This window comes from Macaca thibetana, chromosome 2, assembly GCF_024542745.1.
Source record: "Macaca thibetana thibetana isolate TM-01 chromosome 2, ASM2454274v1, whole genome shotgun sequence".
NCBI lineage: Eukaryota > Metazoa > Chordata > Mammalia > Primates > Cercopithecidae > Macaca > Macaca thibetana.
In genome coordinates, this window is record NC_065579.1 from 33,428,008 (window position 1) to 33,450,178 (window position 22,171).

Consider the following 22,171-nt stretch of genomic DNA (forward strand, 5'->3'; position numbering starts at 1 on the left):
AAACAATACATTTTCTAAAATCCTGCTTAAGCAAGCTAGATCACTTGGTTCATCTTTAGCCTTTGGAGACAAGGCAAATAATAAAGAAAGAAACCATTGCTTAGCTCTTCTCTCAACACCATGCACTGTGACAGATCCTTTTACTTCATTAACTCCTCAAAGCTGCCCTTGAAAGGATTAGCCCCATTTGAAGATGGAGATAGCTGAACCTCAGAGGAGTTAAACAACCTGCCTAAAGCTACTGGAATTTAAACCATGTCTGCCCAAACTCAGATGTTATTTTCCTTAAGTCAAGTCTGCTGCTTCACTGGCAGAGTAAGAGAATGCCAGCAAATCTGATCACTTAATGATTATAAAGTAAGGAGGCTCATTTAAGACAAGGACAATGAGGAGACTTTTATGCCTTAGGATACTGATTTCACCCTTTCAAACCTGTTTTTTAATGAAAAAAATAAAATTGCAAGTTATTTTAACATGACTATGAAAAGAAGAGATGGGAAAAATTACCAATGAACAAAGTGGAAAAAACTGCTTTCACAAGACAGCAATTGCAGGCATTAGTGGCATTCAAAACCCAGTCAATGACTAGAAAGTCAGCTTACCGATGCAGAGCCAGCATTGGTGGATGTCCACAGCAAAGGAAGTGATGAGGCCCGACTTTAAATCATGCTTTAAAGTCCACGCATTGCTTGAAGACCTAAGGTCCCAGCCAACCAGAGAGCCATTCACAGTGGCATAGGCAAGAACAGATTGTGCCCCAGAGTTGAAGTGGTGCATATCCACAACACAACCATCCTCCTTCTGATCTAGAATTCTAGAGAAATACACAAAGCACAGACGTTTCCAGTCACTGAAAACACAGCACTAGTCTCCCTTTAAGATGACTTTATATCCTATCCATAGTCAAGAAACAAGAGCTATGTGACTCCATCAAGCAAATGAAAGCTGATACATTAAAAAAAATTCCAGATGTAGAGAAGAATTGCAAAAATAGTAGAGTTCTTGTATATCATTCACTCAAGCTTCCCCTTAGGTAAATAACTTATATAACCATAGAACATTTATCAAAACTAAGAAATTAACCTTGGTATAATACTAGTAATTAGAGTACAGAACGTATTCTTATTTTACCAGTTTTCCCACTAGTGTCCTTTTACTATTCCAGGATCCAATGCAGGATAATACAGGGCAATATTAAATTTCTTCCAATCTGTGACAGTTCCTCAGTCTTTCAGGACCTTGATATTTTTGAAGACTACTGGTTATTTTTGAGAATGTTCCTCAATTTGGGTTTGTCTGACATTTTCTCATTATTATCCTGAAATTATGCCTTAGTGGGGAAGATACCACAGAAGTGATGTGCCCTTCTCAGTGCATCATTTGAGGGAGGACCTGATGTTAGCATGTGCAGGTTAATTATCACTTAGCCAAAATGCTTGCAACCACAACTGTTTCAGATTTTGGTTTTTGTTTTGTTTTGTTTTTAAGATGAAATAACATAATGAGGTATCTTGGGAATGGGACCCAAGTCTAAACATGAAATTCATTTGTTTCATATATACCTTATACACATAGCCTGATGGCAATTTTGTACAAAATACTTTTGTGCAGGAAACAAAGTTTTAACTGCAACCTGTCCCATGAAGTCAGGTGTGGAATTTTTCACTTGTGACATCAAATTAGCATTCAAAAACTTCTAGTTTTTGGAGAATTTTGGATTTTCAGATTAGAAATGTTTAACCTGAATCACTTATGATGTTAACTTGAATCATCTGAATTAAGCTGGTGTCTGCTAGGATTCTCCATTGTAAAACATTTTTTCCCTTTATAATTACTCAATATTTGGCAAAAATACTTTGAGACAATGCAAAAATTCTGTTTCTGCTTTAACTTTGGCCCACTAATTTTAGCATCCATTTGAGGGAGCATGCCTGTGGTGAGCTAATGGTGACTTTTTGTTTCCCTCAGTCCTTCTGCATTAGTTGACTGGGATTCTTCTGTAAGTTGTCACTTCTTCCCCAGAAACTTATTTATTCACTTATTTATATCAGTATGGATTCACAGATATTTATTTTATTCTTTGAGTTACAATCCAATACTACAATTATTTATTTTGTTGCCCAAGTTGTTCCAACTTTGCCCATTGGAAGCTCTTTCATGTTAGCTCTTGTGCCCTTTCAATGTACTTTTTTAAATACTTTCTAATTTTGTGACACCACAAGATGCTCCAGGCTTATGTTTTATTTTCCCTGCCGCACACACCTGGAATCAACCAGTTCTAGAAGTACTAGTTCCTTTTATTGAACAATGTATTTAGAAACAAAAATCTAGGCCCTATGTGTTCACTGCTCTGGCAGTGCGCCTGCTTCTAGTTCCTCTCAATGGCCAGAGCTAAAAGATATATTATGTATACTACTTCAGGCATGTGGACACATCTATATTTCTGTATCTGTTCGTGTGTTTCTATACATGTATATATTTATGACTATGCATATACAAATATCATGAGTCCATACTGATAATCTCCAACTCCTATGCAGCACCAGAGTTCATTCATCTGTAATACCTTTCTCTAACAGTGACAAACCTGGCTCCCATAACTACAATATATTTACTTGTTTGTTCAACCTGAGTACACAAACGAAGGGTAGTTTCAGATTTGTTAAACCTGAAACTTAAAATGAAGTTGTTAACCCTGTGAAAAACAACGAACTAGAATACAATGTTTGAGTTGAGTTGTGTCATTAGCCTCCCAGTATCAAATTTAAAAACTGTTTTCCAAAGTTACTCCTTTATTCGCCATGCCCTTCAATATGATTATGTGATTCACTTGTAAAACAGATTAATTTGTCATAGACTGCATTCCATCTTTCCCCTTACATCCTGGTTAACTTTTTAAATTTTACATACGTTAAAATTCACTTTTTGTGGTATACAGTTAAGTGGGTTAATTAGCAAAATGCATTTAAGATTCATCAATGTTGTTGCATGAGTCAATAATTCATTCCTTTATAATGCAGATTATTATTCCACTGTATAAGTGTACTAGTTTTTTTCAAGCTGAGGCATTTTTAAAACTAAAAAGAACACATAAAACATTGGCCAGTCTCCTTGATTCATACATATCATGCATTCATACAGGCAGTTTTGGTTTTATCTTGTAGATCAGAGGTCAGCAAACATCATCTATAAGAAGTCAGATTGTAAATATTTTAGGCTTTGTGAATCACATACATTCCTGTTGAATATTATTTTTATTTTTTCAACCCTTTAAAAATGCAAATATCATTCTTATTTTATGGACCATACTGCAAGCTGTAGTCTGCTAACTCTTGGATAAACAATTGTACTTATAAATATTATAATTTGGACCATATCTTCCTATTGAGGAGTGATGAAAAATCCAACTGCAAAGTAAAATGTAAAATGGTTCCTTCCACAAATTCTAATTAGTAAGAGCTATCTATGACAACAGTTGATATAACCAAAACAATCAAAGACTTATGACCTTATGGCAAGGTTTCTTTGAAGTACTCACTGTGAGGCAGAGTAAAAGCTAAACATCCTGCCAGTCTCCTTATCTAGGTAGTTAACGTTTGCTTTAAGAGAGTAACATTTACAGTGAAAAGTGCCGTTGGCTGAGAGACAACCGTGCACTGAATGTGCATGTCTGTCTGTGTGTGTGGCCTCTGGGCTCAGTCATCACATAGTGCCCTATGCCAAGTTATTAAATAATTTACATGAAACTCAATAGATTTGTTACTAGACAGGCATCATCTGCTGAAACAGATTTTCTTAAAAATGGGCAGGTATTTGTTATTAAAGGCCATAAAGAATATGTCCTGGAAAAAAGTAGCTTAAATCTGTTCAGTGAATGTGCGGAAAACCTTTTTAAATGCAAAAGCAAAACAAAACAAAACAAAAAGCCCAGGTGACCCAACAAATATCCCTTTCTGCCTTAAGCTACCTAATGGCCATGGCTTATCATCCACTAAACAACTCCTCATTCTGCTTTCTTCTATGGGGTCCACCACCTCCACCTGGGCCTTCCTAACCACCTTGCTTCACCTGGCTAACTCACACCTGGTCTTACCTGTTGTCTTCCCTTTCAAGCTGGCTCCTGTTATCCATGTAAAAATTACCACATTGCACTCAAATTGTCTGTTCACTTGTCTATTTCTCCCACTAGACTGTAGATTCTTAAAGCATAACATGTCTTTGAAATCTTCAGTGTGTAACACATATTGGTCAAAAATTGTTCTGCTTTGTCTTTAAATATCTTACCTTGTATGCATTTAATCTGCAAGCAACCACAATTTATAAAAAATGAAGAAAATTCTTAAATAGAACCACTGCTATTTTGTTTTAAAATGAAAAGCAAATCATCTGTCTAAATGCTCTTCTCCATGTCCCCCTCAACTTCAGAGATTTTAATGCCAAGTCACGGAATGCTGACATTTGAGTTTTCCTTAATGAAGAACACTCACATTCTCAAAATCAGGCAGAGTTGTGTTTTTAGTAACTGAGACAGAAGATATAACTGGTAATTTTAGGTTATTCAGACAAATTCTAGACTGGGATGAGCTGCAAGTTCAAAGCTGCCCCTTTGACCTCTTGACAAGTTTGCAGAAGGTAAGATACATAGGTATCATCTTCTGAGACTAACACATGTGACAGTTTTGAGCTGGAAGCACATTTTTTAAATTTTATTTATTTATTTTATGGGCTTAAAAAAAGAAGTGCAATGTAAGAGGCCCTCAGTTGATCCCAACTACATTGCAGGGTAGAAAGGAGAGTTAAGGTACTGTAGTGCACTAAATACAATGTTTAAAAAAGACAAAAGATAGATACCTGCTTTGTAAAGGATGGATTTTAGGAGACTTGGGCAGCTTAGAAGCCTCAATTCCAAGAAGCTGGACAGCACCATTATCAGATGCTATGGCTAAATAGTGGGAGCCTTGGCAGAATGTGAGCGTCTTGACTCGACCTCCAATTCGGCTGTATGTAAGAATAGATCTGAATGAAAGAAAAATAAAATTCATTTATGAAACAATGTCACTGCTAATGTTAAATATCCACATGGCTATTAGCAAGCAAAATTATTACTGTGAGGTCCACTTAATTTCCCTGATCTCAGGACAAAAACAAGAATTTCCTCCCAAAAGAACTGTTACAAAAATCACCTTTTCTTCTGATATTTTCAAATAGCCATCTGCACACACTTCTCTCTCCCATCATAGACTATCCCTCCTTCTCCTTATTTTTTTTTTTTTTTTGAGACAGCATCTCACTCTGTTGCCCAGGCTGGAGTATAGTGGCCAGTGGTGCAATCACAGCTTACTGCAGCCTCGACCTCCTAGGCTCAAGTGATCCTCCCACCTCAGCTACCCTGGCAGCTGGGACTACAGGCGTGCATCACTATGCCTGGTTAATTTTTTGTAGAGACAGGGTTTTGCCATGTTGCCCAGGCTGGTTTTGAACTCTTTTCTAATGAGAACTCCCACACTTGTGGTCCTGATCATAACTCCTTCAACTCTTGAAATATCTTAAACCCTCACTCTTACACCCTTCAGTTATTCCATCACACAGCGCAGCTTGGCACAGAAGGAAAAGCGCTGGCTTTGGAATCAAGAACTTCCACTACCAACTACTTACATGATGTTGATGAAGCTACTTAATCAGTTGTATGCCTCAGTTTATCCTTGACCTATTTCCCTAACTGGACCACAGGGAAAATCAGGTAATATGTAAACCACAAAACATTCATAAATGCAAAATTATAATATTCAGTCTCTCCCACACATATGCTGATCTCTCAAGCTGTGTTTTCTACTCTCTTTCTTTAAATTCACTGCCAAACTTCTTGAATATATCATCTACGCAAGGGACTTCCATTATCACCAACTCCCTCCTCCATTACCCTCCACACAGACTGCAACTTTACACTTCTAAGGGGCCATACCTCTAAAAAGTCAAAAGCCCCTAAACGCCGAACACATTCATCTATCTTGTGTAATTTATTTCACTTTATTATAAAAGTTAATGCATATTAAGCGCACTAAAATACAGAAATGTAAAAACATTTATAACAATACCACCCAGAAACACTATTAACATTTTGTTACATATCCTTCAAAAGGTTTTCTATACATAATATATTTACATTTGTTTTTTTAAAAAAACTGTAGTATTTCACATATTTTATCAATCATCTCTCCCTAGTTGTTTTTTTGTTTTTGTTTTTGTTTGTTTTTCTGAGATGGAGTCTCGCTCTGTCGCTCAGGCTAGAGTGCAGTGGCGCGATCTTGGCTCACTGCAAGCTCTGCCTCCCAGGTTCATGCCATTCTCCTGATTCAGCCTCCACCCGCCACCAAGCCCAGCTAATTCTTTTGTATTTTCAGTAGAGACGGGGTTTCACCGTGTTAGCCAGGATGGTCTTGATCTCCTGACCTCATGATCCGCCCACCTCGGCCTCCCAAAGTGCTGGGATTACACGCATGTGCCACCGTGCCCGGCCTAGTTGTTTTTCTTAATAACAGCTTTGCTGAAATGATTTTCAAATACCATAAAGTGCATTTTAAAGTGCACAATTCAATGATTTTTAGTATATTAACAGATTTCTGCAAAGATCACCACTAGTTCCAGGCCATTTTCATTAATTATAAGACATCAAAAAATAAACTGTCCTCATACCCATTAGCATTCATTCCCTATTTGCCTCTCTCCCTAGCCTCTGGTAACAACTAACCAACTTTATTTTCTATGAACGTCCCTGTTCTGGACATTTCATATAAATGCAGTCATCATTGTGGTCTTTAAATTAAGCTTCTTTCACATAACATAATGTCAAAGTTTATGGTGTGGTATGTAATACCTCATTCCTTTTTAGGCTGAATATTATTCCATTGTACAGCTACATCACATTTTGCTCATCCATTCATCTGCTGATAAACATATAGGTCATTTCCACCTTTTGGCTACTATGAATAATGCCGCTATAAACATTTGTGTGTAAGTCTTTGTGTGGACAAATGTCTCAAACACAATGCCTACAGGGGCCCAATCAGTACTGTAGATGAGTAAAGACAGCCAGTGACAAGCAATGGCAGAGACGGGAGTGCCAGTGTGCTTGGTCTCTCACACACACTTAGGCTTTCTCTCCCCATCTCTTTTAATATTGACATATCACCACATTTACCCTTTTAAAGGGCTTTATAAATAAAGTCACCACATTTTACAACTATCACCATTATCTAATTCCAGAACATCTTCAGCATACCCAAAGGAAACCCCGTATCCATTAGCTGTCTCTTCCCAAAGCTCCCTTCCCCCAGCACCTGGCAATTCCTAATCTACTTTGTGTCTCTATGGATTTATCTATCTGAACACTTAATATAAGTGAAATCATACAATATGTGGCCTTTGGATCTGACTACTTTCACTTAGCATACTGTTTTCAAGGTTTATTCACATTACAGCATGTAGCAGTACTTCGTTCCGTTTTATGGCTAAATAGTTTTCCATTGTGTAGATATACCACATTTAATTTATCTATTCATCACATGATAGAAATTGTGGTTTCCATTTTTTGACTATTATGAATAACGCTGCTATGAACATTTGTGTACAGATTTTTGTGTGAACATATGTTTTCAACTGTCTTGGTATATAGCTAGGAATGGAATCATAGGGTCATATGGTAACTCTATGTCTACCATTTTGAAAGGCTACCAAACTGTTTTCCAAAGTTACTGCACTATTTTTACATTCTCACTAGCAATGTATAAAGCTTTCAACTTCTCCACATCCTAACACTTGTTACTGCCTTTTTTACTATAGCCATTGTAGTGGGTGTGAAGTAGTATCTCACTGTGGTTTTGATTTACATTTCTCTAGCGACTAGGGAGCATCTTTTCATGTGCTTAATTGGTCCTATTTGGAGAAACATCTATTCACATCATTTGCTTTTTAATTGGGTCATTTGTCTTTTAACTGTTGAGTTGTAAGGTTCTTTATACATTTTAAATAATAGATATTTATCAGATATATGATTTATAAGTTATTTCTCCCATTCTGTGGGTTGTCTTTTCATTTTCTTGATAGAGTCCTTTGAAGCACAAAGTTTATAACATTGATGAAGTCCCATTTGTCTATTTTTTCCTTTGTCACTTGTGTTTTTCATGTAATTTCTCAGAAATCCTTACCGAATCCATGGTCATGAAGACATACATGTCTATGTTTTCTTCTAAAAGTTTTATGGTTTTAGTTCTTACATTTAGTCTATGATCCACTTTGAGTAAGTCTACTGAGATTCATCTTTTTGCATGTGGAAATCCTGTAATCCCAGCACTGTTTGTTCAAAAGGCCATTCTTTTCCCCATTGAATTATCCTGACACCTCTGTCAAAAAAAAATGACCATCAATGTATTTCTGCATGTCAGTTCTATTCCATGAATATATGACAGAGACATACACATAGACGTGATCTATATGTCTATCCCTATGCCAGTACTCCACTGTCTTGATTTACTGTAGCTTTGTAGCAAGTTTTGAAATACAGAAGTGTGAGTCCTTCAATTTGGTTCTTTTCTTTCAAGATTGTTTTGGCTATTCTGAGTCTCTTATCATTCTTTATAGATTTTAGGATTAGATCATTGAATATATGACACAGACATCCACATAGACGTGATCTATATGTCTATCCCTATGCCAGTACTCCACTGTCTTGATTTACTGTAGCTTTGTAGCAAGTTTTGAAATACAGAAGTGTGAGTCCTTCAATTTGGTTCTTTTCTTTCAAGATTGTTTTGGCTGAGTCTCTTATCATTCTTTATGGATTTTAGGATTAGATCATTGATTTCAGGGAAAAAAAAAAGGCAGCTAGAAATTCCAAAGAGATGGCATTGCATCTGTACATCGAGAGGTCTGCCATCTTAATGATATTAAGTATTCCATTGCATGAACATGGGGTTTCTTTCCATTCGAGTCTTCTTTAATTTCTTTCAATGATCTTTAGTATTTTTCAGTATACAAATCTTATACTTTCTTGTGTAAAATTTATTCCCAAATATTTTGTTCATTTTGATACTACTGTAAATAGATGGTTTCTTAAATTCATGTTTGGACTATTCATTGCTACCATATAGAAATGCAAGTGATTTTTATATATTCATCTTGTATTCTGCAACTTTGTTGAACTTATTAGTTCTAGTAATTTTTAAAACAATCATTGTTTAATTATTGCTAATTCTCATGCTAGCTGCTAACAGAAAATTTTACTTTCTCCTTTCCAATTTGTATGCCTTCAATTTCTTTTTCTTACCCAAATGTCCTGGCTAGAACCTCCAGTACAGTATTCAAATGAAGTGGCAAAAGTGGACATTCTTGTCTAACTCTTAGGGGGAAAGCTTTCAATCTTTTACCATTAAGTACAATGTTAGCTGTAGGGTATTTTGTGTAGATGGCCTTTATTCATTCTTTTCTATTACTAATTGGTTTGTTGAGTTGGTTTTAATTATAAAATGATATTGGACTTTGTCGAATACTTTCTGAGAGTTTGTGAGATGATCGTTTGGTCTTTACCCTTTATTCTATATTATACCATATTATACCATATAAATGGTACATTATACCATATTAATGGTACATTAATTGATTTTCATATGTTGAACCAACCTTATATTCCTAAGATAAATTGTACTTGGTCATGATATTATTTTTTACATGTTGGATTCAGTTTACTATTATTTTCTGGCAGATTTTTACACTTATATTAATTATTGGTATTGGTCTATAGCTTTCTTGTGAACTGTTTACCTGGCTGTGGTATCAGACTGACATCTGCCTCAAAGGATGAGTTAAGAAGTGTTCCCTCATTTATTTTTTGGAAGACTTTTTGAAGGATGGATATTACATTAGTTCCCTCTTATCCACAGTTTCACTTTCCCTGGTTTCAGTTACCTGTGGTCAACCGCAGTCAGAAAATATTAAATGGAAATTCCAGAATAAACAATTCATAAGTTTTGAATTGTGCACCATTCTGAGTAGTGTGATAAAATCTCACACTGTCCTGTTCCCTCCTGCCCAGGACTTTAATCATTCCTTTATCCAGCTGAATACACTACCTGCTCGTTGGTCAGTTAGTCACTTAGTAGCTGTCCCAGTTATTAGATTGATAATCACAAGAAGGGTGAGTACAGAATAATAAGACATTTTGAGAGATATTCTATTCACATAACTTTTATTAAAATATATTGTTGTAACTCTTCTATTAGTGTTGTTGATCTCTCACTGTGCCTAATTTATAAATTAAACTTTATCATAGATATGTACATATAACAAAAAACACAGTATATATAAGGTTTGGTACTATCCGAGGTTTGGGGCATTCACTAGGGGTCTTGGATCGTCTCTTCCACACATAAGGGAGAACTACTGTAATTCTTTAAACCTCTGGTAGAATACACCATGAAGCTATCTCAGCCTGGGCTTTGTGGGAGGTTTTTTGATTACTAATTTCTTTATTATTATAGGTCTATTCAGATTTTATATTTCTTCTTTAGTCATTTTCAGCAGCTTGTGTCTTTCTAGGAATTCGTCCATTTCACCTAGGTTATCTAATTTGTTGGCATACAATTGTTTATGGTATTTCCTTCACAGTACTCTTTTTTTATTTCTGTCAAGTCAGCAGTAATGTGTCCCCTTCAATTCCTGTTTTCAGTAACTTGAGTCCTCTCTTTTTATTGATCACTAAAGGTGTGCCAATTTTGTTGATCTTTACAAACAACCAATTTCTACCTTTGCTGATTTTTTTTGTTTGTTTTTCTACTATTTCATTTATTTCCTCTTTAGTCTTTATCATTCCTTTCTACTTGCTTTAAGTTTGCTCTTTTTCTAGTTTCTTAAGGTTAGGGTTAAGTTACTAATTCAGGATCTTTCTTCTTTTTTAATATGAATGTTTACAGTGATAAATTTCCCTTTTAGTACTCCTCTAGATGCATTATCCAAGTTTTAGTATGCTGTTCTCATTTTCATTCATCTCAAAGTATTTTCTAATTTCCTTTTGAAATGCTGGGTATTTAGCTATATGTTGTTTAATCTCCATGTATTTGAGAATTTCCCAACTTCCTTTCTGTTACTGATACCTAGTTTCATTCCAATTTGGTTAGCAAACATACTTCATATGCTTTCAATCCTTTTAAATTTATTGAGGTTTGTTTTGTGACCTAATATATAGTTAAATATAGAATAGATTACATGTACACTTAAGGAAGATTTATATTCTGCTGTTTCTGAGTGGAGAATTCTACTGATACCTGTTAAATCTGGTTGGTTTGTAGTGTTGCTCACATTTTCTATTTCTTTGCTGATCTTATGTTTAGTTGTTCTATCCATCTTGAAAACAAGCTACTAAAGGCTCCCACTATTATAATGGAATTATCTATTTTTCCCTTCAATTCTGTTGGGTTTTGCTTAGTGTGTTTTTGGGGCTCTGCTGTTAAGTATGTTTGTAATTGTTATGTCTTGATGATGAACTTATTCTTTTACCATTATAAAATCTCCTTCGTCGTCTCTAGGAGAAATTTGTGCCTTAAAGTTTATGTTCTATCTGACATTGGCCACTCCAGCATTTATTTTTTTGTTTTTTAGACAGAGTCTCGCTTTGTCACCCAAGGTGGAGTGCAGGGGCGCGATCTCAGCTCAGTGCAACCCCCACCTCCCGCGTTCAAGCAATTTTCCTACCTCAGCCTCCCGAGTAGCTGGGACTACAGGTGCGTGCCACCATGCCTGGCAAAAATTTTTTTTATTCTTAGTAGAGTCATGGTTTTGCCATGTTGACTAGGCTAGTCTCGAACTCCTGATCTCAGGTGATCCACCGCCTTAGCCTCCCAAAGTGCTGGGATTACAGGCATGAGCCACTGCACCTGGCCTAGCTCTTTCTTAGGTACTATTTGCATGGTTTATCTTCTCATTTCTTTTACTTTCAGCCTATTTATGTCTTTAAATCTAAAGTGTGTCTATCATACATAGCATATAGTTGGATCATGTTTTTCACCCTTTCTATCAACTCTGCCTTCTGATTACATTTATAAGTTGTGGTTGCTCTGAGAATACAATGAACATCATAAAATAATCAAATTAATACCAACTTAATTTCAGTAATACATAAAAACTTTGCTCTGTCTTCTCTTCCCTCCTCCCTCATACATATAACTATTGTCATACAAATTACATATCTACATGTTATAAGCCCACTGACAGTCTTATAATTATCTCTTTATGCAGTCATCTTTCGAAATCAGATAGCAGGTAAAAAGAGTTACAAATAAAAATAATTTGTACTTTCGTATTTACTTATGTTATCTTTACTAGTGCTCTTCATTTCTTTATACGGATTGAAGTCACTGTATCATATTCTTTCATTTCAGCATAAAGGACTCCCTTTAGTATTTCTTTTAGGGCAAATCTACTGGCAATAAAGTCCCTGTTTTTATTTATCTTGAAATGTCTTAATTTCTCCTTGGTTTCTGAAGGACAATTTTACTGCCACAGAATTACTGGTCGACAGTCTTTTCCTTTCAACACACTGACTTCTGGCCTCTATCATTTCTGACTTAAAAATCAACTGTTAATTTTATAGAAGATCCCTTGTATGTGATGAGTCACTTTTCTCTCTCTGCTTTCAAAATTCTGTCTTTGTCTTCCAATAGTGTATGATGTGTCCAGGTATGGCTTGCTTGATTTTGTCCTATTTAGAGTTCACTGAATTCTTGGCTTGGCAGATTAACGTTTTCCATCAAACATGAAAAGTTCTCAGGCATTATTTCTTCAAATATTCTTTCTGTCCCCTTTTCCGTCTCCTCTCCCTCTGGAACTTTTATTATGCATGTGTGAGAATGCTTGATAGTACACCACAGGTCTCTGAGGCTCTACTCATTTTTCTTCATTCTTTTCTTTTTTGTACCTCTGACTGGATAATATCAATCATCTTCAAATTCTCTAATTTTTTGATCTTATCAGTGGAAATCTGCTATTGAAGCTCTCCAGCAAATTTTTTCAGTTATTATACTTTTCAGTTCCAGAATTTCTATTTTATGATTTCTACCTCTTTATTGATATTGTCTATTTGGTTAGACAATGTTCTCATATTTTCCTTTATTTAGACATGGTTTCTTTTAATTCTTTGCACATATTTTTAATAGCTGATTTAAAATCTGTGTCTAGTAAGGTTTTTTCCTATGTATAAGCCATCCTTACTTGCTTCTTTGCCTAACTTGTAATCTTTTGTTCAAAACTGTGCATTCAAAATTAATATAATGTGTCAACGTTGGAAATAAGATTCCAAAGCTGTTGCTATTTGTTTAGTGACTTGCTTGGACTAATTCTATAAAGTCTGTATGCTTTGTCATATGTGGCCACTGAAGTCTCTGTTCAGTTAGGTAAGTGGTCACCTAATAACTGGCAGGTATTTCCTTCAATGCCTTGAACAATTAAGTGTTCCAGCCTTTTACTGAGGGTTTTGTTTATGTTGTGACACACCTTCAACACTCCATCAGGCATTTTACATCTCTGCTTTAGTCTTCAGTTCTTGCTTGCACAGAGTCTCAAAGCCAGCCAGACATGAGAATTTGGTCTTTTCAGTTCCTTCCTGGGTATGTGCACAACTCTACACATACATGTGGTCTTATAAGGACCCAGGGATAGATCAAAACTTTTCAAAGGCCCATATGGACATCTCATTACCCAGTTCTTCCTTTTAAGCTTTCTGTCAGCCTCTTGATGCCACCTCAAGATGACTGCTATGTTAAATAAATGGTGATGATTATTTTCAACAAGTACCCTGTGAGTAAGAGTTTTCTCAAAGAACAAGGTATGAGCCAAGTCAAATAAAGACGGGTCCTGAAAATGGAACTTTACAGCCAGCTGGCGCAGAGGTCAAATAGTGACAATTCTCTGGAGATGGGATTTTGGGGAGCTCCAATGCTATTACGACCCCTCCACTGGCTACTAAGGGGCTAGTTTTCATGGCTACCATAGTTATGAGGCTGTTTTCCAGACTATCACAGAGCTGGTAAAGGGGGATGAGATTACAGTAAGTTAAAGATGACATGGCTCACTGTTCTTATGGAGAGTCAAGTGTTTTTCTTGAATCCACTTTAGATTGCTGCAAGGCGTTAGCTGATTTCCAAAGTTCTCAGAAAATTGACTTTGCCAGTCTTTGCCAGTATTCTCACTGCTTTACGGAGGAACAGATTTACTATGCTGTTCCAAAATAGAAACCCCATATGCTCTTCTTAAACCTAATTTTAAAAAACACAATTATCAATGTCTTTCATTGATAATGGCTGCTGAACTTTTAGTGTGCTCCTAATTTTTTGCTATTATAAAGAAAGTCAATCTGAACAGTCTTGAAACTAAATCTGAGTTGATTCTTAGTTATTTCCTTAGGATATGTACATCATAAAGGCTTGGATACATATATTGTAAAAAAACACCTCCAGGGAAGAGGCATCAATTGCATTCCACCAGAGGGCACTGTATGAGAGTGCACCAATGGCATTATGAGGTTTTCATGCTAGTAGGAGTTTTTGTCTCCTTTGAGAGAGGCCTACATATTCCTTTCATAAGTTTTCTCTTACATCGTAGTTTATAATATTAACTTAAATGGTTTCTTCTCTTTCCCTTTCTTGCCCCTCTCTTCCTGTTCCAAAAATTCAATTTCCTAAGATTCAAACATCAGGCCTTTGTTGCCCTTCATAATCCCTTTACTTTATAGTCACTCAAAAACTTTGACTTTCAATACTACTGACAGACAAGACTAGCTGGACTTCCTAGGCCGACTAAGAATCCCTAAGCCTAGCTGGGAAGGTGACCGCATCCACCTTTAAACTCAGTAAAGAAATAGCCAATCATCTATTGCCTGAGAGCACAGCAGGAGGGACAAGGATCGGGATATAAACCCAGGCATTCAAGCCAGCAAGGGCAACCCCCTTTGGGTCCCCTCCCCTTATATGGGAGCTCTGTTTTCACTCTATTTCACTGTATTAAATCTTGCAACTGCACTCTTCTGGTCCGTGTTTTGTTATGGCTCAAGCTAAGCTTTCACTGGCCGTCCACTACTGCTGTTTGCTGCTGTCGCAGACTCGCTGCTGACTTCCATCCCTCCGGATCTTGCAGGGTGTCCGCTGTGCTCCTGATCTAGCAAGGCGCCCACTGCCACTCTCGATAGGGCTAAAGGCTTGCCACTGTTCCTGCACGGCTAAGTGCCTGGGTTCGTCCTAATCGAGCTGAACACTAGTCACTGGGTTCCATGGTTCTCTTCCGTGACCCACTGCTTCTAATAGAGCTATAACACTCACCACATGGCCCAAGATTCCATTCCCTGGAATCTGTGAGGCCAAGAACCCCAGGTCAGAGAATACGAGGCTTGCCACCATCTTGCAAGTGGCCCGCCACCATCTTGGGAGCTCTGGGAGCAAGGATCCCCCAGTAACACTACCAGTGACTCCAAAATATGTAACCCTAACACCTACAACTTTCTTTTGTACCACTCATATTGTTTTAAGTTTTCACTGTGATAGAACTCCACTTACTTTACTACCACCCCAATTTCAACAAATAACAAATGCATCCATCTCCCCTAAAACTGAGAAGCTGAATGAGCCAGAAATAAGGTAGCACAAGAAGAAAACACAGAAAATGTAATTTAAAATACTATAAATAAGTTGAAAAATCTGTGCAAAAGTTTAGAAAAACAGCAATTTTTCAACAACTAGTCCCAAAGGGACAAACTGAAAGTTTAACTCAAATAAGAAAAAAGAAAATGGCAGAGCCAAGATCTAAGTAGCGTAAATCACCAATCACAATTCAGTAAGAAAATCAGGACTGGGAACTGGATGGTCTGCCAACATCACTCCTGGGGGAAACTCCTCTTAGTCAGAATGTACTAGCAACATTTCCTAAGAAAACACATTAGTTTTGCTGTTCTTTCCCTGCCACCAGCTGTTCCCCACTTGGCTCTAGCAATAAGAATTGCTTCCTTCTCCCCCACTAGTCAATAAAGGGATCTGATAAGAGCGACACACTGCATTTTCTTACACTCTTTCCCAATCCAAGGCCCATGGCTGCCCACAAACAAGAGAGCAGGTGTTACAGCAAAGCAAAAGAGTAACTGCATTCAGAGGAGATCCAGTCTCCTAATCATACAGACTTCCCAAATTCTATTAAGTCAGCTAAATTACCAAAATTTGGGGGATATTATTAACTGAAATGGGATACCGAAACAACACTGTCTAAAGCATGACACTGGGATACAGAAAGTATGACTGTAATAAAAATCACTTGAGAACTAACAAGCAGGGTTTTTCCAATTTACCATCCTAATAAAGGGGACAATGAATCCAACTGATAATAACAAAGAACCATTTGGAAAACAATTATCAGAAGAGGTACTTAAAATGCTAATTAAAATGCTAAGAATGGGCTGGGTGCAGTGGCTCACACCTGTAATCTCAGTGCTTTGGGAGGCTGAGGCTGGCGGATCACTTGAGGTCAAGAGTTCAAGACCAACCTGGTCAACAATGGGAAAACCCCTCTCTGCTAAAAATTCAAAAATTAGCCAGGTGTGGTGGCACACGCCTGTAGTCCTAGCTACTTGAGAGGCTGGGGCAGGAGAATCACTTGAACCCAGGAGGCAGAGGTTACAGTGAGCCAGGATCATGCCACTGTACTCCAGCCTGGGAAACAGAGTGAGACTATCTCAAAAAAAAAAAAAAAAAGGAAAAAAAAAGCTAAGAATGGTTAGGAAAAAATCAAAAGAATGGTAGTAGAAGGGGAAGAAAAGAGCAGGGATTTAAAAGAAAGGGATAGGAGGGAACATCCTGGTATGATGGTCAAATTTTGTATCTTGAGAAGGATTCAGGATGTAGAGGTTTTATTTGTCAGAACTAATGGAATGGTTCACTTGAGATCTGCGTACTTCATAGCATACAAATTTTATATCAAGAAGAAAAAAGAGCTCTAAATTAACTGGGTGTGGTGGCATGCACCTATAGTCCTAGTTACCTGAGAGGCTGAGGCAAAAGGATTACTTGAAACCCAGGAGTTCAAGGTTACAGTGAGCTATGATCAGGCCACTGCACTCTAGCCTGGGCAAAAGAGACCCTGACTCTAAGAAGTAAAATAAAAATTTTAAAGAATAGATTGATGGGAGGTGGATAAATGAATAGTTATAAAACACAGCAAACATAGTAAAATCATTACAAATCTAGGTGGCAAGTACATGGATATTCACTGTTAAACACTTTCAACTTTGCTTGTATATTTGAAAATTTTATAGTAAAATGTTGACAAAAAAATTTCTACATGGACCTAGGATTCTTCTTTTTAAATTATCTTCTGACCAATACAACACAAAGACAGAATGAGGAAAAATACAATAATTAAGCATGGTGTAAAAATATAGAGCTAATCAGCACAAAATCTTATCAGGTTGGTAAGTAAAGAGTAAACTTTTAAATTATTTTAGTTATCAAAGATATTTTGTTGTTTGATGATTTTGTGGTTAATTATGGTCAATGAACTTACAAGAAAAGCACCAGAGATTCCCCACATCTTTTTACATAGATGAGATTCAATTCTGATTTCTAGTAGCTTTCTTTTCAGACCAAACTAGGCAAAGAACAAATAAGAATATGGTAGAACGGGCCGGGCGTGGTGGCTCATGGCTGTAATCCCAGCACTTTGGGAGGCCAAGGCAGGCAGATCACGAGGTCAAGAGATCGAGACCATCATGGCTAATATGGTGAAACCCCATCTCTACTAAAAATACAAAAAATTAGCCCTTCGTGGTGGCAGGCGCCTGTAGTCCCAGCTACTCGGGAGGCTGAGGCAGGAGAATGGAGTGAAGCCGGGAGGCGGAGCTTGCAGTGAGCCAAGATAGTGCCACTGCACTCCAGCCCGGGTGACAGAGCGAGACCCTGTCTCAAAAAAAAAAAAAAAAAAGAAAAGAGTATAGTAGAACCAATACAGAGAAAGAAAGAAACAGAAGGAGGATAAACTACAAATCAGATAGGGACATACTTACAAAGTTGTACAATTCTAAAATACTTATCATAATCACATTTATTAAAATCACATCATGCATATTTAAAGACTTAGGGATTTGAAGTCATAAATTATATCCTTCTTGTCCACAGGAGTGTGGCAATGGTACACTATTTGTTTTCCTTATACAGTTAGCCATTCTATAGTTTTTTTTACATTTCTCATGATCATATTCCATCTAACTGATTCAGCAAATCTTGTTATATACAGGGTCTGATCGTTTCCCACCACCTCATACTGCTAGTAAGCCACCAGCTCTTGTCTGATTATTAAAAGTCTCCTGACTGCTTCTGCCCTGCTCCTCTTCAGTCTATTCTCAACATAATAGCCAGAGTAATTCTGTTGACAACTAACTCAGATCATATCTCTCCCCTACTTGGAACTCTTCAAAGGCTCCCCACCTCACTCAGAGTCAAAGTCAAAGTCCTTTACAACAGCCTACAAGGCCATATCTAATTGGCCCCTCTTACTCCTCCATCTTGCTCACTCTGCTCCAGCCACAAAGACCTTTCTGCTATTCCTCAATCATGCCAAACATGTTTCTTCTTCAGGGCCTTTGAAATGACTGTTTCCTCTGCCTGGAAAGTTTTTCCACAAGATATCCACATGGCTTTCTCTCACTTTTTTCAAGTCCTTCCTCAAATGTCACTTTCCCTGTGAGGCATTCTCTGATTAATTTATTTAAATTCTACCCTACCCCACCTCTACTGCATTTCCTATCTTCCTTTCCAGATGTATTTTTTACCACAATTATTTTTAACCATTTAACACATTAGCTGTTTTACTTATACTTTCCTTGTCTCTCACTTTCCAGTAGAAGGTAAGCTCCACCACAGAAGGATTTTTGTCTATTTATCGTTGCTATATGCCTGCTATCCCTAACAGTGGTTGTTATAGAGTAAGCACTCAATAAACATTTGTTGATTTGAATTAACGAACTGATTCATTCCTGAGCATATGGTACCTGGTAGTGGTGGTCTTCCCCTCCATCTTTTGACTGTTCCAGATTTTCACTGTGCCATCATTTGAACATGTTGCAAAAAGTGAGTGTTCATCAGAGACCCTAATTCGATTCACAGCAGATTTATGCTCATGAAGATGGGCAACTAATAGCCCTTTAGGACGCCACCCTAAGGAAAAGCAAAGGAGCGTATCATAAACTGTAGTTTACAAATACAATCTCCCCATCATCCCCCATTATAATAACCAACAACCAGCTTGCAAACAATCACAACAACTAAAATATTTGGAAGTACCAATAGTTGCCAATAAAGAGTGGTCTATTGGACCATGACAGATATTATTTACTGAGACATCAACTTAGCAATTAAGTGTTGCTTAAATAGCTTCAGAAAGGCAGCCCCTGGGGCCCTTCTCCAGTATCTGACAAGGCACGACAGTTAACTGAAAATGAAGGCACAGGGGTACCTGCTACCTCTGAAATCCCTGACTACTGACTCAGTAGATGGGGTAATGACTAGTCTAGAGAAACTGGGCACTAGGAGGCCCAGTTCCACTATACATAAAAGTGAGAGCTTGAGCTACTTATTTAAACTCTATGACCTTTAATTTCCTAAATGTACAATGAGGGACATATTACTTAACCCAAAGGGTGACTATATGAACAAATGAGATATATACAAGAATCTAATATTATCCATAGCCTATAGTAAACATCCAAATGTTGGTTGATTCTCTTTTTACTTGAAATCATTTATTCTATGGTATAAACACATTAGTATAAATGGTATTATAAATTACAGCCTCAGAATGTTCATGGACTTTCCAGTACTTTGACATCTATAACCTACGTTTTCTTATGTATATTCTTTTTTTGAGTATGATTAATTTCCTCTAATAAATTATACATTCCCTGGGACCAAAAACCATATCTTATCCATTCATGGTTCATTCACAGCACCTAACGTAAGTACCTGCACATAACTGTCTTCAATGTTTGATAGCTTCTTTTGTATTAAGTTCATTATATTTAATACCGTAAGATTTTAAAATAAAACAGAAAGCTATGCTAAAGAGCATACTGTACTGGGAATCACCACTGTGGCAACCTGAGTGATGATAATGTCATTTTAGAAATGATTTCTTTTCACTAAGAAACAAAAATGAAACTGATACCACTGCCAAACCGAGCTTACTCTAAAACGAAAAACAAAACGTTTCCCCTTAGATCTCTGGCTCACATGTGTGGGAACAGTAGCTAAATGTGATTTTTAAGAATATGCTGGATTTGAAAGTGATCAAAAACACTTTGTCATGAAATCTAATAATCTACCAGGCTAGGCTGCACATTCCCTCTGGAGAAAATCAATTTCACAGCTACTCAAGTGCAGAAAGAAAAAAATCAAGAGTCCAACAGTCACTGCACATTTCTTGAACTACAAAATTTGACATCTTTTCTGTGATTTATTAAATAAAATGTATTACTCTACTAAGTATAATATGCCACTTACAAAGAGATTCTACATAAAATACAGCAGTCTGTGCTCAACTTTTCAGTTTTTAAAGTAGCGCTGGTATATAATATTGATTCATATCACAAAGTTTCAACATTAAAAAATTCCAAAATATTTATTTTGATAAGAAAATTTATGCAACTAATGATGCTACTTGCCACTTAATAGTATCTTCTAAATCTTTAAATCACTGACCTTTACCAGCATTTTCCCCAAGTCCACATCAGTAGCCCATGGGAATTCACATGATTTGTAAATATCTATATATAAGCACACTATGCATCTTCTCAATTTCAATTTTTATCATTAAAATGTAGAGACAGAAACTCAAAAAATATTTTTAAACCTACAAATCTTGTGTCAAAGACTAGCTCTGCTACATTACACTAGGCAAGTCTGCTAAAATAGCTGAGTCAGATTTTCATTTGAAGTATCTCTAAATTACTTTTAAGTCTTAACAATACAGAACTGCTTCCTCATAATTTTAATGTTGATCATCGTTAAGGCGTAGGGTTAAAGGTGATGTTGTTTTCTTTTTTAATTATTTATTTATTTACTTTATTATTATTATTATTATTATTATTTTTTTGAGACGGAGTCTTGCTCTGTTGCCCAGGCTGGAATGCAGTGGCATAATCTCAGTTCACTGCAACCTCTACCTCCCAGGTTCAAGCAATTCTCCTGCCTTAGCCTCCTGAGTAGCTGGGATCACAGGCGTGTGCCACCACACCTGGCTAATTTTTGTATTTTTAGTAGAGATAGGGTGACACCCTGTTAACCAGGCTGGTCTCGAACTCCTGACCTCAAGTGATCCGTCCACCTCAGCCTCCCAAAGTGCTGGGATTACAGGCGTAAGCCACCACACCCAGCCTATTTTCTTTTCAAAAGTACTCATCATTTTCTAAATTTTCTAACTTTTTCTTAATATTAATCAAAGTATGTTAAACCTTCCAGAAATTAAAAGCAGGAATTTGGTCAAAGAAGCCAGACATTCAAATGAGAAAGTGGCAAGACATTAAACAGGTAAAACCTAGTACTATAAGTGGGGAAAATGAAGCACAGATAAGCTAAATTATTATGTGATTGGCCTAAATATGACTTTGCCAGCTGCCCCCACAACTAAAAAGCTCCAAATCAACAAATAATGACACAATTTCTTACTCACTGCTTCTTCCTCTGGGTTTCCCAAATAACATTTCTGTTCTTACCTCTTTTGTCTGGTAGTTAAGTATTCATTTCCTCTATTAGATTCTAGCCTTAAGCACCCAGACTAGACTATAACTACCTATCAATGGAACTTTTACCAGGTGGTGGTGGTTTACTCTCCCATTCAGCATTTTCCATCATCTGCTTAGCTATTCTCTCAGCATTGCACTGCTCCCGCTTTTGCTGGATGAGTTGCTGAAGTTCAGTTTTACAAGTTGTAATCCGAATCTGATAGGTGGATGGTAAAATTGTACTACTTAAAACCGGTATTACTGGTTTTTTATTTTGGACAGTTGTCACTTCTGGAACCTACAAAACAAATAGAATTCTAACTATTTACGTCATAAGCAAAGTATACTTGAAGATAAAAGTGTACCCATGTTTTT

General features: G+C 36.9%; 1 protein-coding gene across 1 annotated transcript in view; it reads right to left on the reverse strand.

The window, feature by feature from the left end:
- The window catches only part of PIK3R4 (phosphoinositide-3-kinase regulatory subunit 4), a 72,814-nt gene that overhangs the window by 6,653 nt on the left and 43,990 nt on the right, over positions 1-22,171 (reverse strand). The window contains exons 12-15 of the mRNA XM_050777720.1: positions 21,884-22,094; positions 19,070-19,235; positions 4,852-5,016; positions 603-814 (exon numbers count right to left, since the gene is read on the reverse strand). Coding sequence (XP_050633677.1) covers positions 603-814; positions 4,852-5,016; positions 19,070-19,235; positions 21,884-22,094 — 754 coding nt within the window. The remainder of the gene's footprint in view (positions 1-602; positions 815-4,851; positions 5,017-19,069; positions 19,236-21,883; positions 22,095-22,171) is intronic.